Raw genomic sequence first — 14616 nt, forward strand, 5'->3', positions numbered from 1 at the left:
ATCAAAATTCCAATGGCACTTTTCACAGAAATAGGAAAACAATTCTAAAATTCATACGGAACCAGAAAACAATCTGAATAGCCAATGATATCTTCAGAAAGAAGAACAAAGCTGGAGGAATCATACTTCCTGATTTCAAACTATAGTACATAATCAATACATTGTGGTACTGGCATAAAAATAGGCACAGAGACCAATGGAAAAGAAAGAAGAGCCCTCATTTATGTGGTCAATTCATCTTTGACAAGGATGCCAAGAATATACAGTGGAGAAAGGATAATGTCTTCAATAAATAGTGCTGGGGAAACAGGATACCTACATGGAAAAGAATGAAGTAGAACCATCATCTTATATCACACAGAAAAATGAATTCAAAACCTAAGTGTAAGACCTAAACCCATAAAACTCCTAAATAAAAACATGGGGGAAAACCCCTTGAAATTGGTATTAGCAGTGATATTTTGTATATTACACCAAAATCACATCCAACAAAAGCAAAAATAAACAAATGGGATTGCATCAAACATGAATGTTTCTGTCCAGAAAAGAAAATATCAACAGAACGAAATCACAACCTAGAGAATAAGAGAAAATGTGTGCAGACACATATCTGATAAGGGATTGATACCCAAAACATATAAGTAATTCATACAAATCAATAGCAAAAACTAAATAATCCAATTTTTAATATGAGCTATTTTTAATGCCTAAGGCTAACGCTCGGCCCAACTAAGCTATGCTCAGTGCCTGGGGCCAACACTCAAACCAGTTGAGCTACTGGCAGCAGGAGGGGAAGAGTGAGAGAAGGAGGGTGGAGAAGCAGATGGTCACTTCTCTTGTGTGCCCTGACCAGAAACTGAACCCAGGATGTCCACACACCAGGCCAACCTTCTATCCACTGAGCCACTGGCGAGGGCCCCTGTCTTGTTTTTAATTCTATTAACTCATATTTTACTTACTTAGGCTTAGCTAGCATGATGTGCAAGGAGGGTGTGGATCTTTCTTGAAGGCGAGCTTTCAGTTCTTCAAGTTTCTGCAGATGCTTTACCACTCGTTCAATGCTAAAAGTGACTGTTTTGTCAGGGGCTGGAAGCTCTGCTTCTGAAAAACTTTGATCTTTACTCACCTAAAACAATAAAGTTAACAAGGTACTTAGGCAATACCCATTTTGATCTTTCTCCTCAAAGAAATTTAATTGTTTCATTTATCATATCTAAATAATGTTATATTATTCTTATCTATAGCTATAATAAAATACTATATTTTACAAATATACTGATATGAACAATTACCCAGCAACAGAAATATAGCTAAGTGTTGAATTTTACATGTCAAAACACAAATCCAATCTTCTGTTTATTATTTTAGCATATAATAATTTTAAGCAAATGCAATAACAATTGTAGCAGCATTAAACACAATTCCAAGTATCTACAAAAGAATTTAAAGTAATTGCTGCCTCAGAATCCATTCTAAGAATACTTACTGTGATAAAATATGGAAAGACAGTAACTTTCTCAAAGACTAGTACCTTCTACTGCTAATTCCCAGAGTTAATATATGATAGAAAGGTCCACAGAGTTGGCACTCCTCAGTCAGCATCGGGAAGATTGAGGCCCACTTGGCTGTTGCAAGCCTTTTGGAATAGACCAAGCTACAAAGTAATGAGCTGTCAGGAGACTCAGCAAAATCCTCTGTATAAGATGGCATACCTTAATTGGTATATTCTAGGCAATGATTCTATTTAAAGAATGTTCAGCAAAAATGAGTGCCCAAAATACCACAATGAAAGAAACCTAGAAACAGCCAATATGTAGAGACATGAACAAGAAAAGTAATAATTGAGGTCATAAAGTTTTGACAGGACCTAGCAAAGAGAAAAGTAAGTCTTCACTAGTCAATTCTATTATTGGAACTTTAAAACAGACTTCATTTTAGAAATGGTTGTTTGGACTAGGATTAGGATATAAACAATACATGTAAATGCTGGGCAATGTACCCTAAGCCTGAGATTGGGGATGCAGAAAAGGTGGAAGCAAGAAATATATGAACACTCTATGGACCAAAGGCAAGATCCCAAAGAAGAGGATTCCAATCATGAATTGAGACTAAAAGTGCTGCAGCAATCAGCAACAGTTATCAATTAGTTGCTCCTCATCTAAAATCCATTCTTCATTGTCCTGTTTATAATGAAATATTTTGCTCTTGATAGGTGGCATGATGTTAACCTTTGTCATTAAGAGAGTCCTATACAGTGGTGGGGTTCAAATAATTTAAAAACCAGTTCTCTGCCCTAATGACTGCTTTAAGTATAAAAAAATGATATACCAAAAGGTAATGTATTGTATTATTTCATGCATTTAGTACTTAAATAAGAACAATAAAAGAGGTACCCAAAACTAGATAATCTTATAACAAAGAGTTTTAAAATATTAATAAAAAATACTAAATAATACCAAAAAAGAAACAACAAAACTGTTATTTAAAATATTTCCATATTGCTTCTTGATTGGCATCCTACCTTGCAATTTTTCTCCCCTATGGATGGAATGAACATTACTACAGGTGCTTAGAATATGCTGTTGTGCAGATGGACATTAAAAAAAAAAGTAAGGAATGTAAATTTGTGATTTGCACATTCGGTGTCTGCCCAGGCACCTACCTTACAGAGAACCCTGATTCCAAGTGCCCTTTTAACAACCAGTTTGCAACCCTGGCCAGTTGGTTTAGAAGTAGAGCATTGGCCTGGCATGTGGAAGTCCTGAGTTCAATTCCCAGTCAGGGCACATAGGAAAAGCAACCTTCTGCCTCTCCACTCCTCCCCCTTCTATCTTTTTCTTTTTTTCTCTCTCTCTCCCCCTCCCACAGCTATGGCTCAAATGGTTCGAGCAAAATGTCCCCAGGCACTGAGGATGGCTCTATGGCCTCACCTCAGGCACTAAAATAGCTTGGTTGCAGAGGAACGGAACAGCAGCTCCATATGGGCAGAGCATCCCCAGTAGGGGATTTGCTAAGTGGATCCCGGTTGGGGTGCATACAAAAGTCTGTCTCTCTGCCTCATACTTAATAATAAAAAATTTTAAAAAATAAACAACGGTTCGCCAAACTCAACAAAAAAATTAGGTATTTGGCAGGAGCGAGAGTAATGGCGGGGTAGGAAGCGATACCCATAAATCTCCCCCAAAACTCAACAAGATCTTCAACCAGAAACAGAAAAACCTATACTTGGAGCTTCCAGATGCTTCACAATACACCCAAAGGTATGATTGAGTGAAAAATTGGCTAACTATATAACCAAACCCCGAAGGAAATAGGGAGTAAGAAATGCTCCTCCTTCCTCACTAACCTAAACAGGGCGGCTTTCTCTGGTAACTGTGAATATAGAAACTGAGGCGGGCAAAGGGGGTGAATAGATCCAGGCCGCCGCAGCACAAACAGCCGAACCAGGCTGTGGCACAGAGATCCAAGCCGAGGAAAATCTGATCCTGTGGCAACCCGGGCAATACAAGCTAACACTTGCGCCAAACCCAAACAAAAAAAGAAAAGCAGAGCGGCCATTTTACCCGGTCTCCTGGTCGGTGCGCAGTTAGTGGGCGAGAATTTCTTCCTGGGAAAGCCACGCACGGGAGGGAGTGAGAACTAATTCCAACGGTGGAGATTTTCCGTGCTGGAGGGTGTTTCACTCAGAGGGAACCGCGGCCGGCCTCATATCCTGGTTTGCGCGCGCAGATAAGGAGTGAGCAATTCCTCCGAGTGCCTCGGCAGTGCGCGCCCGTGTTATCGCACAGAGAGGCAGAGTCAGGGGCCTTTGTGTGGGCCAAAGCGGAATCTCGAGCCGCCCCAGCGCCTTGCAAAAGCCGCGCACGGGGACGGAGCGAGACTCAATTCCAACGGTGGAGATTTTCCGTGCTGGAGGGTGTTTCACTCAGAGGGAACCGCGGCCGGCCTCATATCCTGGTTTGCGCGCGCAGATAAGGAGTGAGCGATTCCTCCGAGTGCCTCGGCAGTGCGCGCCCGTGTTATCGCACAGAGGGGCAGAGTCAGGGGCCTTTGTGTGGGCCAAAGCGGAATCTCAAGCCGCCCCAGCGCCTTGCAAAGGCCGCGCACGGGGACGGAGTGAGACTCAATTCCAACGCTACAAATTTTCCCTGCGGTTGGGGGTTTCACTCAGAGCGTGAGACTGTTGGCCGGATATCCTGGTCGCAGACAGTGAGTGAGAGTTTCCTCCAAGCGCCCCGGAAGTGGGCGCCCGCTTGTGTTACCGGACAGAGTGGCAGAACCAGAGGTCTTTGAGTGGGCAGAAAGCCCGCCTGATTATGCTAGCAGCTCTGACTGACTAAGCCTTACCCAGAGCCCTGTGCTGAGTGGAAATAGAGTGGGGAGTTGCCAGCTCTTTGAGCCTCTTACTATCCAGGCAGAGGCAGCAGCAACCCCATAGCTGGATTATCAGGCTACTAATTGAGGAAGGAAAGACTAGGAGAAAGGCTCCAGGAACACGGACTCTCTCACTGTCGGAGCCTATAAATGCTATTGAGCTTCGACTGCCAACGGGACTAAAGCACAATACATGACATTGCCATAGAGACTTATCAACTGCAAACCTCTACCTGAGCGTACCAAAGGGGCAGAACCCGGGGTACAGAGTCACCGACCAGGAAGAGGGAGAGAAAAGAAAAAGCAAGAAGATAACCTCTCAAAAATCAAGAATAATCTGCAGACTTTATAACCTATCCCATTTTATTATATTTGTTCGTTTGTTTCTCTTATCTTCATTCTTGATACTTTTTTTTCCTCCTCCAATTTGGCCGATTAACTCTCTACCGGTCTTACTCTCTCCTCTCCTTGAACTACACTACCCATAAGTGTTACATCTCCCATTATCTTTTCTCTTCTCTTCCTTTCTCTCTATGAGGGTTGCACTCCAAAACCCTTAACTCTCTCTCTCTCCTTTCTTTTTTCTTCTTTCAGTGGTTACCTCTTTTTTTCTCTCTCTTTCTTTTCTCCCTCTATATTAGTTTCTTCCTTTCTCCTTTACATCTCCTCTCATTCAAACCTCAATAACAAACAAATTATCTTATCTGGGACTCAAACCTATGTTTGTGGCATTTTGGGGGGTTTTTACTTCACCTTTTTAACTCACTAGCAGTGCTCTCATCCCTGGCTCTCCATATTATCTAGTTCTTGTTCCACTAAATACAATAGTAATTTTTTAATTTGTCCCCCAATTTTTCCGTTTTCCTCTTATTCCTCTCATCATAACTCTTAGACAACCAACACCTAAAAGCAAATCATTTCATTCTTGACCCAAATTTTTTCCTTATTTGCTTTTTGTGGGTCCATACGCTCTTTTTTTTTCTTTTTTTTTTTTTTTTTTTTTTTTGCCCCTTTATTACTTTTCCCCAATTCAGGCCCTCCATCACAGGCATTGTTTGTTATAATTCACAGTCCACCACAAGATTTTCTCAAGAAAGAGGGGAGAGGAGAGGAGAGGAAAAAAGGAGGGGGGGAATAATTTCCTTTTTTTAAATTTTTATTTTATTTTTCTTTATTTCATTATTAATTTTTTAAAAAAAAAAAACTTTTCGATTTTTTATTTTTTTATTGTTATTTTTTTTAACTTTTTATTCTTTATTAAATCTCATTAATACTATCAACAAAACCACCCTCAGATGCCATTAAGGAAGAAAAAATCGAATATCATGGATACAAAAGAAAGAGAGGTAACACAGCTAGATGAGGAAAAATCTATGGAGAAAAAATTTAATATATTGGAAACCTTGGAGCTAAATGACAGAGAATTCAAGATAGAAATACTAAAAATCCTCCGAGATATACAAGAAAACACAGAAAGGCAATTTAGGGAGCTCAGAAAACAACTCAATGAACACAAAGAATATATGTCCAAGGAAATTGAAACTATAAAAACAAATCAAACAGAGATGAAAAACTCAATTCACGAGCTGAAAAACGAAGTAACAAGCTTAGCTAATAGAACAGGTCAGATAGAAGAGAGGATTAGTGAAATAGAAGACAAGCAACTTGAGGCACAACAGAGAGAAGAAGAAAGAGACTCAAAAATTAAAAAAAATGAGATAGCCCTACAAGAATTATCTGACTCCATCAAAAAGAATAACATAAGAATAATAGGTATATCAGAGGGAGAAGAGAGAGAAAATGGAATGGAGAACATACTCAAACAAATGATAGATGAGAACTTCCCAAGCCTGTGGAAAGAACTAAAGCCTCAAGTTCAAGAAGCAAACAGAACTCCGAGTTTTCTTAACCCCAACAAACCTACACCAAGGCATATCATAATGAAATTGACACAAACCAACAGCAAAGAAAAAATTCTCAAGGCAGCCAGGAAAAAGAAGAATACAACATATAAAGGAAGGCCCATTAGATTATCATCAGATTTCTCAGCAGAAACTCTACAAGCTAGAAGAGAGTGGACCCCAATATTTAAAGTCCTGAAAGAGAGGAACTTTCAGCCACGAATACTATACCCATCAAAGCTATCCTTCAAATACGAAGGAGAAATAAAAACATTCACAGATACAGAAAAGATGAGGGAATTTATCATCAGAAAACCCCCACTCCAGGAATTACTAAAGGGGATTCTCCAATCAGATACAAAGAACAAAAAAAAAACAGAGCCACAAGTAAAAGCTCCAAGAAGAACACAATAAAACCAAATTTAAACTGTGACAACAACAAAAAGAAAGAGGGGGAGAAGATGGAGATTAACAGTAGCAAAGGACGATGGAGTGCAAAAGTACTCACAAAATAGTTTGCTACAATGAACAGGGTAGGGACCCTTTTCATTACTCAAAGGTAACCACCATTGAAAAAACCACCACAGAAGCACATGAGATAAAAAAGATAGCAACAGAGGAAAGATGTATGGAATACAACCAAATAAAAACAAAAGATAGAAAAACGAAAGAGAAGGATCAAACAAGACACAAAACTAACAGAAAGCAAGATATAAAATGGCAATAGGGAACTCACAAGTATCAATAATTACACTAAATGTAAACGGATTAAACTCACCAATAAAAAGGCACAGAGTAGCAGAATGGATTAAAAAAGAAAATCCAACTGTATGCTGCCTACAGGAAACTCATCTAAGTAACAAGGATAAAAACAAATTCAAAGTGAAAGGATGGAAAACAATACTCCAAGCAAATAACATCCAAAAAAAAGCAGGTGTAGCAATACTCATATCGGATAATGCTGACTACAAGACAGGAAAAGTACTCAGAGACAAAAATGGCCATTTCATAATGGCTAAGGGGACACTGAATCAAGAAGACATAACAATTCTTAATATATATGCACCAAACCAAGGAGCACCAAAATATATAAGACAGCTACTTATTGATCTTAAAACAAAAACTGACAAAAATACAATCATACTTGGAGACCTCAATACACCACTGATGGCTCTAGATCGGTCATCCAAACAGAGAATCAACAAAGACATAGTGGCCTTAAACAAAACATTAGAGCACCTGGATATGATAGACATCTACAGGACATTTCATCCCAAAGTGACTGAGTATACATTTTTCTCCAGTGTACATGGATCATTCTCAAGAATTGACCATATGTTGGGCCACAAAAACAACATCAGCAAATTCAGAAAAATTGAAGTTGTACCAAGCATATTTTCTGATCATAAAGCCTTGAAACTAGAATTCAACTGCAAAAAAGAGGAAAAAAATCCCACAAAAATGTGGAAACTAAACAACATACTTTTAAAAAATGAATGGGTCAAAGAAGAAATAAGTGCAGAGATCAAAAGATATATACAGACTAATGAAAATGACAATACGACATATCAGAATCTATGGGATGCAGCAAAAGCAGTGATAAGAGGGAAGTTCATATCGCTTCAGGCATATATGAACAAACAAGAGAGAGCCCAAGTGAACCACTTAACTTCCCACCTTAAGGAACTAGAAAAAGAAGAACAAAGACAACCCAAAACCAGCCGAAGAAAGGAGATAATAAAAATCAGAGCAGAAATAAATGAATTAGAGAACAGAAAAACTATAGAAAAAATTAATAGAACAAGGAGCTGGTTCTTTGAAAAGATCAACAAAATTGACAAACCCTTGGCAAGACTTACCAAGGAAAAAAGAGAAAGAACTCATATAAACAAAATCCAAAATGAAAGAGGAGAAATCACCACGGACACCGTAGATATACAAAGAATTATTGTAGAATACTATGAAAAACTTTATGCCACTAAATTCAACAACCTAGAAGAAATGGATAAATTCCTAGAAAAATACAACCTTCCTAGACTGAGTCAAGAAGAAGCAGAAAGCCTAAACAGACCTATCAGTAGAGAAGAAATAGAAAAAACCATTAAAAACCTCCCCAAAAATAAAAGTCCAGGCCCTGACGGCTATACCAGCGAATTTTATCAAACATTCAAAGAAGACTTGGTTCCTATTCTACTGAAAGTCTTCCAAAAAATTTAAGAAGAAGCAATACTTCCAAACACATTTTATGAGGCCAACATAACCCTCATACCAAAACCAGGCAAGGATGGCACAAAAAAAGAAAACTACAGACCAATATCTCTAATGAATACAGATGCTAAAATACTAAACAAAATACTAGCAAATCGAATACAACAACATATTAAAAAAATAATACATCATGATCAAGTGGGATTCATCCCAGAATCTCAAGGATGGTTCAACATACGTAAAACGGTTAATGTAATACACCATATCAACAAAACAAAGAACAAAAACCACATGATCTTATCAATAGATGCAGAAAAGGCTTTCGATAAAATACAACACAATTTTATGTTTAAGACTCTCAACAAAATGGGCATAGAAGGAAAATATCTCAACATGATAAAGGCCATATATGATAAACCATCAGCTAACATCATATTAAATGGCACTAAACTGAAGGCTTTCCCCCTTAAATCAGGAACAAGACAGGGTTGTCCACTCTCTCCACTCTTATTTAATATGGTACTAGAGGTTCTAGCCAGAGCAATCAGACAAGACAAAGAAATAAAAGGCATCCATATCGGAAAAGAAGAAGTAAAGGTATCACTTTTTGCAGATGATATCATCCTATACATCGAAAACCCCAAAGAATCCACAAAAAGACTACTAGAAACAATAAGCCAATACAGTAAGGTCGCAGGATACAAAATTAACATACAGAAGTCAATAGCCTTTCTATATGCGAACAATGAAACAATTCAGAACGAACTCAAAAGAATAATCCCCTTCACGATTGCAACAAAAAAAATAAAATACTTAGGAATAAACATAACAAAGAATGTAAAGGACTTATATAATGAAAACTATAAACCATTTTTAAGGGAAATTGAAAAAGATATAATGAGATGGAAGAATATACCTTGTTCTTGGCTAGGAAGAATAAATATAATCAAGATGGCTATATTACCCAAAGCAATATACAAATTTAATGCAATTACCATCAAACTTCCAATGACGTTTTTTAAAGAAATAGAGCAAAAAATCATCAGATTTATATGGAACTATAAAAAACCTCGAATAGCCAAAGCAATCCTAAAGAAAAAGAATGAAGCTGGGGGCATTACAATACCTGACTTCAAACTATATTATAGGGCCACGACAATCAAAACAGCATGGTATTGGCAGAAAAATAGACATTCAGACCAATGGAACAGAATAGAAAGTCCAGAAATAAAACCACATATATATAGTCAAATAATTTTTGATAAAGGGGCCAACAACACACAATGGAGAAAAGAAAGCCTCTTCAATAAATGGTGCTGGGAAAACTGGAAAGCCACATGCAAAAGAATGAAACTGGACTACAGTCTCTCCCCCTGTACAAAAATTAACTCAAAATGGATCAAAGATCTAAACGTAAGACCTGAAACAATTAAGTACATAGAAGAAGACATAGGTACTCAACTCATGGACCTGGGTTTTAAAGAGCATTTTATGAATTTGACTCCAATGGCAAGAGAAGTGAAGGCAAAAATTAATGAATGGGACTACATGAGACTAAGAAGTTTTTGCTCAGCAAGAGAAACTGATAACAAAATAAACAGAAAGCCAACTAAATGGGAAATGATATTTTCAAACAACAGCTCAGATAAGGGCCTAATATCCAAAATATACAAAGAACTCATAAAACTCAACAACAAACAAACAAACAATCCAATAAAAAAATGGGAAGAGGATATGAATAGACACTTCTCCCAGGAAGAAATACAAATGGCCAACAGATATATGAAAAGATGCTCATCTTCGTTAGCTATTAGAGTAATGCAAATCAAAACGGCAATGAGATACCACCTCACACCTGTTCGATTAGCTGTTATTAGCAAGTCAGGTAATAGCAAATGTTGGAGAGGCTGTGGAGAAAAAGGAACCCTCATACACTGTTGGTGGGAATGTAAAGTAGTACAACCATTATGGAAGAAAGTATGGTCGTTCCTCAAAAAACTGAAAATAGAACTACCTTATGACCCAGCAATCCCTCTACTGGGTATATATCCCCAAAACTCAGAAACATTGATACATAAAGACACATGCAGCCCCATGTTTATTGCAGCATTGTTCACAGTGGCCAGGACATGGAAACAACCAAAAAGCCCATCAATAGATGACTGGATAAAGAAGATGTGGCACATATACACTATGGAATACTACTCAGCCATAAGAAATGATGACATCGGAACATTTACAGCAAAATGGTGGGATCTTGATAACATGATACGAAGCGAAATAAGTAAATCAGAAAAAAATAGGAACTGTATTATTCCATACGTAGGTGGGACATAATAGTGAAACTAAGAGACATTGATAAGAGTGTGGTGGTTACGGGGGGGAGGGGGGAATGGGAGAGGGATAGGGGGTGGGGAGGGGCACAAAGAAAACAAGATAGAAGGTGACAGAGGACAATCTGACTTTGGGTGCTGGGTATGCAACATAATTGAACGACAAGATAACCTGGACTTGTTATCTATGAATATATGTATCCTGATTTATTGATGTCACCCCATTAAAAAAATAAAATTATAAAAAAAAAAGAGAGAGACATTGACAAGAGTGTGGTGGTTATGGAGGGGAGGAGGGAGAGGGGAAGGATGAGGGGGACGGGAACAAAGAAAACTAGATAGAAGGTGACAGAGGACAATCTGACTTTGGGTGATGGGTATGCAACAGAATTAATCGACAAGATAACCTGGACATGTTTTCTTTGAACATATGTACCCTGATTTATTGATGTCACCTGAGTAAAATTAATTTTAAAAAATTAAAAATAATAAAAAAATTAAAAATGTAAAAAATAAAAAAGGAAGTGATCAATAATGTTAACTGTAGCTGAATAAAGATAAGTTCCTGTTAAATTAAGCAACATATAAATTGAAGAGAATTATACAGAATGTTTTTTCTGTTATGGGGACAGAATCCAATCTGGGTAGGCTGAAAATGCTTTGGCAGAAGAACATAGTACTATGTAGTAAATTGATATTAAAAAAATTATCTCTGAACCTGTAAATTATAGTCCTCAACTGAATTCTTAAGGTTTTGTACACAATTCATAAGCAACTTTAATCTTTTTAGTTCATATTCCTACTTTGGCTCTTTCAAGGAAAGAATGCCTAGATTAATTTCTTCAGTAGGCTCCAGTTCATCAATTGATTAACACTTTTTTTAAGACCACCAAATTACACAATACACAAGAATAAACTCAAACTGGATTAAAGACTTAAATGTAAGTTGCAATACTATAAAAATCTTAGAAGAAAACAGGCAGTAATATCTCTGACACTCTTGTAGCATTATTTTGAGATATATCTCCTTGGACAAGGGAAAAAATAAATGAGACCATATCAAACTAAAAAAGCTTTTACACAGCAAAAGGAAATCATCAACCAAATGAAAAGGGAACTCATGAATGGAAGAACATATTCACCAATGATATATCTGAAAAGGAGTTAATATCCAAAATAATTTATAAAGAACTCATACTACTCAGTACACACACATACACAAATCCAATTTAAAAACGGCAAAAGGACCTGAATAGACATGTCTCCAAAAAGGACATATAAGTGCCCAACAGACCTATAGAAAGATGCTTAACGGCACTTAAAGAGAAATTCAAATTAAAATCACAAGAAGATAACTACTCACATCTATAAGAATGACTATCATCAATAAATCCACAAAAGGCAGATGTGGATAAGGATGTAGCGAAAAGGGAACCCTTGTGCACTGCTGATGGGACTGCAGACTGGTACAGCCAATGTAAAAGGCAGTATGGAGGTTCCTTTAAAAATTTAAAACAGGTTTGCCTAGGACTCTATGCACTTCTAGGGATTTAGCCAAAGAAACTATAATGCAGGAGGTCCAGACCCAGAAAATGGATCTTGTGTTGATGTGAGATCCAAAAAAAAACACAAAAAGGACCAGATGAAGTGGACATAGCCTTTATAACTTACATACAGGGGCAGGACCAATGGCAGCTGGTTGGTGAAAGTTCCGTGCCCCACAAAGTGGAGGGAGAGGTTTCAATAGCTAAGCCTTGGGTAGTTACTCAAGCAAAACTTTTTGTCTACATGCAAGCAAGCATGTGAGCAGGGTGTAGGAGAAAGGGTGCATGCCTGTTCTGCATTGCCTCTCCTTGATACTACCTGGTGATTCAGTTCCATTGTGCTTAGTAAAACCTTAGTTTCAGCTTGACTAACCTTTATCTCATTAACAGAGATCAGAATCTGTGACCATTGCACCACATGGCAGGGTAAGAAGAAAGGCCATGTCTAGTATGTACCCTACAGAAACCCAGGACAGTAATTCTAAAGAATATATGTACCCCTATTTCATTAAAGCATTGTTTACAATAGCCAAGCTATGGAAGCCACCCAAGTACCCATCACTGGGCCATAAAAAATGAAATCTTACTATTTTCAGCAGCATGGACGGATCTGGAGGGTATTATGCTTAGTGAAATCAGTCAGTCAGATAAAGACAAATGATATGATTTCACTTATATGTGAAATCTCATGAGAAAAATAAACTAACAAAATAGAAATAGTGACATCAATCATGGAACAGATAGTTGTCAGAGTAGAAGGTGGTGTGGGGGCTAGATAAAAGAAGGTGAAGGGCTTAAGCAAAAAAATAAATAAATAATATATACACACACACACACACACACACACATATCACATAAACACAGACAACAGTGTGGTGATAGCCAGAGGGAGAGGGAGGTAAGGGCAAGTGATGGTGGGCAATGGGAAAAGGGGGAGAACAGGGACAGATAGAGACTTTGCTTGGGGTGATGGACACACATGCAGTGTGCAGATGATGTTTTCTTCAGTTGTATACTTGAAACCTATATGATTTTCTCATGTCACTACAATAAATTCAATTTTAAAAAGGAAAAAAATTCAAATAGTTTCATCATTCCTAAACTATCTGCAAAGTTTTTCTTCCTTCTCTTTTATAAATCATGGTTATTGTATTGATTCCCTGGCAATAATCTAATAAATATTACCCTCATGTGAGTAATTATGCATACAAAGTAGTTTTTATTATTTTTTATTAAGTTTGGGGGGTAACATTGATAATGTTATATAGGTTTCAAGTATACATTTTAACCATACATGATCTGTATATTGCATTGTGAGCCCACCATTCAAAGTTAGATCATCTCCCATCACCATATATATATATATTTGGCCCCCTTTACCACCCCAACCCTTCTTATCTCTGGTAATCACAATACAGTTGCATGGTTTCAATGAGTTTCTGATTTATATCTCACATATGAGTGAAATTATACAGTCCTTAGCTTTTTCTGACTGACTTATTTCATTTAGTATGGTATTTTCAAGGTCCATCCACATTGTTGCAAATGATAGTATTTCATCTTTACTTGTGGCGAAGTTGTACATATGCATTGCGTCTTGTTTTATCCAGTCATCTACTGAAGGACATTTTGGTTGTTTCCATACTTTGACCACTGTGAATAGTGCAGCTATATTTATCCCATTCTATTGTAGTCTATTATTAATATATTTTATGTAATTTATTTCAGATCTTTTTTAGTATTTTCAGAGAGAGAAAGAGACATCAATTTGTTATTCCATTTATTTATGCATTTATTGGTTGATTCTTGTATGTGGCCTGACCAGCGATCAAACCCACAACTTTGGCATAAGGTGACAATGTTCTAACCAACTGAGTTACCTTACCAGGGCCTGCTTCAAGCCTTAAGTTTAGATATTTGATCCATGTTGAATTAATTTTTGTACATAGGGACAACCTATTGTCTAGTTTTAGTGTTTTCCATGTGGCTTCCCAATTTCCCAGAACCATTTTTTAAATTCATTTTAAAAGGGTGGGGGCAGGAAGCATCAACTCCCATATGTGCCTTGACCAGGCAAGCCCAGAGTTTTGAACTGGCAACCTCAACATTCCAGGTCAACACTTGATCCCCCGTACCACCACAGGTCAGGAACCCCAGAACCATTTTTTGAAGAGACTTTGTTTTCTCCAATGTGTGCTTTCTACTCATTTGTCAAAAATTATTTGCCCATATAAATGTGGTTTATTGTAGAGTTCT

General features: G+C 37.5%; 1 protein-coding gene across 1 annotated transcript in view; it reads right to left on the bottom strand.

The window, feature by feature from the left end:
- The window catches only part of CCDC7 (coiled-coil domain containing 7), a 240760-nt gene that overhangs the window by 156011 nt on the left and 70133 nt on the right, over nucleotides 1–14616 (bottom strand). The window contains exon 6 of the mRNA XM_066233057.1: nucleotides 960–1126. Coding sequence (XP_066089154.1) covers nucleotides 960–1126 — 167 coding nt within the window. The remainder of the gene's footprint in view (nucleotides 1–959; nucleotides 1127–14616) is intronic.

This window comes from Saccopteryx bilineata, chromosome 5 (assembly GCF_036850765.1).
Source record: "Saccopteryx bilineata isolate mSacBil1 chromosome 5, mSacBil1_pri_phased_curated, whole genome shotgun sequence".
Taxonomy (NCBI): domain Eukaryota; kingdom Metazoa; phylum Chordata; class Mammalia; order Chiroptera; family Emballonuridae; genus Saccopteryx; species Saccopteryx bilineata.